This window comes from Triticum aestivum, chromosome 1D, assembly GCF_018294505.1.
Source record: "Triticum aestivum cultivar Chinese Spring chromosome 1D, IWGSC CS RefSeq v2.1, whole genome shotgun sequence".
NCBI lineage: Eukaryota > Viridiplantae > Streptophyta > Magnoliopsida > Poales > Poaceae > Triticum > Triticum aestivum.
In genome coordinates this window covers 140,036,625-140,039,271 of record NC_057796.1, presented here as the reverse complement: position 1 = coordinate 140,039,271, position 2,647 = coordinate 140,036,625, and the positions used below count along the sequence as shown (strand labels likewise).

Below are 2,647 nucleotides of genomic sequence, written 5' to 3'. Positions count from 1 at the left end.
TCACAGCAGCCATGTAGCATGTTCTTCTCCTCCAACGCTCACATGACCATTTGGAGGAACTCGCCATGCCGACCAACCACAAACCAAGAAAAGTACCGAACGGGGATTCACTCATGTACAAGAGTCCCCTAAATCTGGAGATCCGGATCCGGAGAGCCTGACCCTTGACTCGCCTACAACACCAAAGAGTGCGCCGTAGTGACAGAGGAGGAGGGGTCGGAGAGAATTATTCCTTGCCATTGTCGTCCTTGCCGCCGCTTCGACCTCAGCAATGGAAACAGTGAGAGGAGGAAGAGGGTGCTTCCTCAGCCACCTCTTGCTCGCCAAGCAGGAGAGAGTTCACGAAGCAGAGGGAAGTCATGAGGGGGTTTTCGTGATATATATTCAAGTGATTAGAGGGATATCCCACCTTTCATCTGACCCGTCGATTCTGAATCCGAGAGCTCGGATTGAAAGATTCCATGTTTGCACTGAAATAGAGTTTTCACCTGATACATTGCCGTGTTTATAAACAGACAAAAGGTATAGTGGGCAGATTGAATGGTGATATTTTCTATCTGAAAATCAAAATGATCTACATAATTGGTATCCTAATTACCCTTGAAAAGTAAAGCTAAATTCCTTTACAGCTCAGGATTTAAGAGATATCTTTCATATTAATATGAATTCCACGAGTTGTGACATTGGCAGGGGTGGAACCTATGAATAAAGATGTTATGACAACTAAGAATTCGTTTTGTTAGCACTTATATAAACGCATTCACCATTTTTTCCTAAGCCACAAATATGGCAAGCTGACATGGAAGATGTGGAACCTATGAGTGAAAATGTTATGACAAGTTATCAACTGAGGACTAAAAATTATTACTCCCTCCATAAAAAAATATAAGAGCGTTTAGATCACTACTTTAGTGATCTAAGCGCTCTTATATTTCTTTACAGAGGGGGTACTTTTTAGCACTTATCAAACATATAAATTTTATCCCTTTTCTTCCTAAGCCACAAATTTGGGAAGGTCTACAAAGGTTAACAAATTGAACTCAACTGTTACACTCATGATTATGCCGCCAAAAGTGTCAATAAACATTATTTACTACTACATCTGCCACAAAATGTAAGACGGTTTTTTACACTATGATAATGTCAAATGTCTTACATTTTGAGACAGAGGGAGTAATTTTTTTGGTGCCCACAAACATATACCCATTTCCTTATAAATATTTTCTATAAAATGAATAGCAAAGGAGCTGCTAACATTTAATCAAAGAAGTCAACTAGTAGCAATTTTGTCTTAACAATTGATCTGTGTCGAAGCTTGTAATATTTTTTTATGGGTGTAGCGAAGCAAAGCTTTTAGTATAATTGTATAGAATTTCATTCCCGTACTTTTTAACTCAAGTACATCACATGGCAGTATCTGAATTCTCGGTATTTTACATAAATATTTACCCGCTAGACGGGATTAAACCACCGGTTTCGTGTCTTACTTTCTATTCCATGCAAAAGCACACCTTAAAACCAAAATGTAGAATTCAAGTTGGCAATTGCCAATGGAAAACAAAACAAATACAACTGTCGTTATAACGACTCCTATGCTCATAAATAAAGGTTCAATGTTTCCAAACATGGAGGATAAGTAAAAGATCAACTTTTTATACTAGAAAGTACATACATCAAATGAAAATGCTCGAAACTGCTCCATTTTGTTCTCAGTCCCGTTCCGAGCTACCCATCGAACCGGGGGAAAATAACACTTATACCTAAAAATGATAGGGACCGATTTCCCCAGCATTCAAGATGCAACAGAACAATTAGGCTGTAAACGTGCAATCCCTATTCATCTGCAATCACCCAATATCTTTCTGAACTTTGTCTTATTAAGACCACAACAGGCGTTCAGGAACGATAGAGTAAAATTCCTATTTCACGGAACCAAAACATAAGTTCCAAGTTCCAACCTTGAACTCAAGAAAATACGGCGCAATTTCCAACAAACAAAAAATCACCAAAAACTACAGGCGAGACAAAATGCGAAACAATTCGCCCTCACTAAAACCCCCGACAAGATAAACCTAAACCCTACGAATCTCTTAACTTTCTTACTCAACTGAAACTAGAACTGGCAGAGAAATCCCGTACCTTCCTTGATATCCGGCGACAGAGACGAAGAGGAAGAGAAGGAGCAGAGCAGACGGAAGGAGACGCCGGCGAAGAGGATCCACCCGATGGCCTTGAGCCCTCCCAATCCCCACCCCCCTCCGCCTCCCTTGCGAGATCGAGGAGAGAACGGCAACGCCGCCCACGGCGACCACCTCGGGCCCAAGCCCATGGGGTGCTAGGATAATACTACTAGGATAGGATGGACCCCAGCTCGAGTGCCTGTGCGTGCGAGCCGAGCAGGGTAGGAGAGGAGGAAGGAGACACTGGGACTGCGAGTCGAGGACATCTGACCCTCTCGGTCTGGGCGTGTGGGAGTCCCATTGTGGGGCCTGCCACCATTCTCAGCCTCATCCGTCGCCTCCTTCCTGACCGGGCCTCGTGGCCCGTGACCTTAATTCCTACACAGCACCTATTTGGCGCTTTATTTTTTATTTTTTGAGAATTACCTATTTGGCGCTTCAGCGCCCATTATAGGTCATTTTACAAA

The 2,647-nt window shown here is 42.5% G+C and overlaps 1 protein-coding gene across 1 annotated transcript in view; it reads right to left on the bottom strand.

The window, feature by feature from the left end:
- The window catches only part of LOC123180767 (protein trichome birefringence-like 25), a 10,232-nt gene extending 7,792 nt beyond the window's left edge, over nucleotides 1–2,440 (bottom strand). Inside the window, exon 1 of the mRNA XM_044592900.1 lies at nucleotides 2,140–2,440. Within this exon, the coding sequence (XP_044448835.1) occupies nucleotides 2,140–2,329 (190 nt within the window). The 5' untranslated portion in view covers nucleotides 2,330–2,440. The remainder of the gene's footprint in view (nucleotides 1–2,139) is intronic.
- Nucleotides 2,441–2,647: the final 207 nt, after the last annotated feature.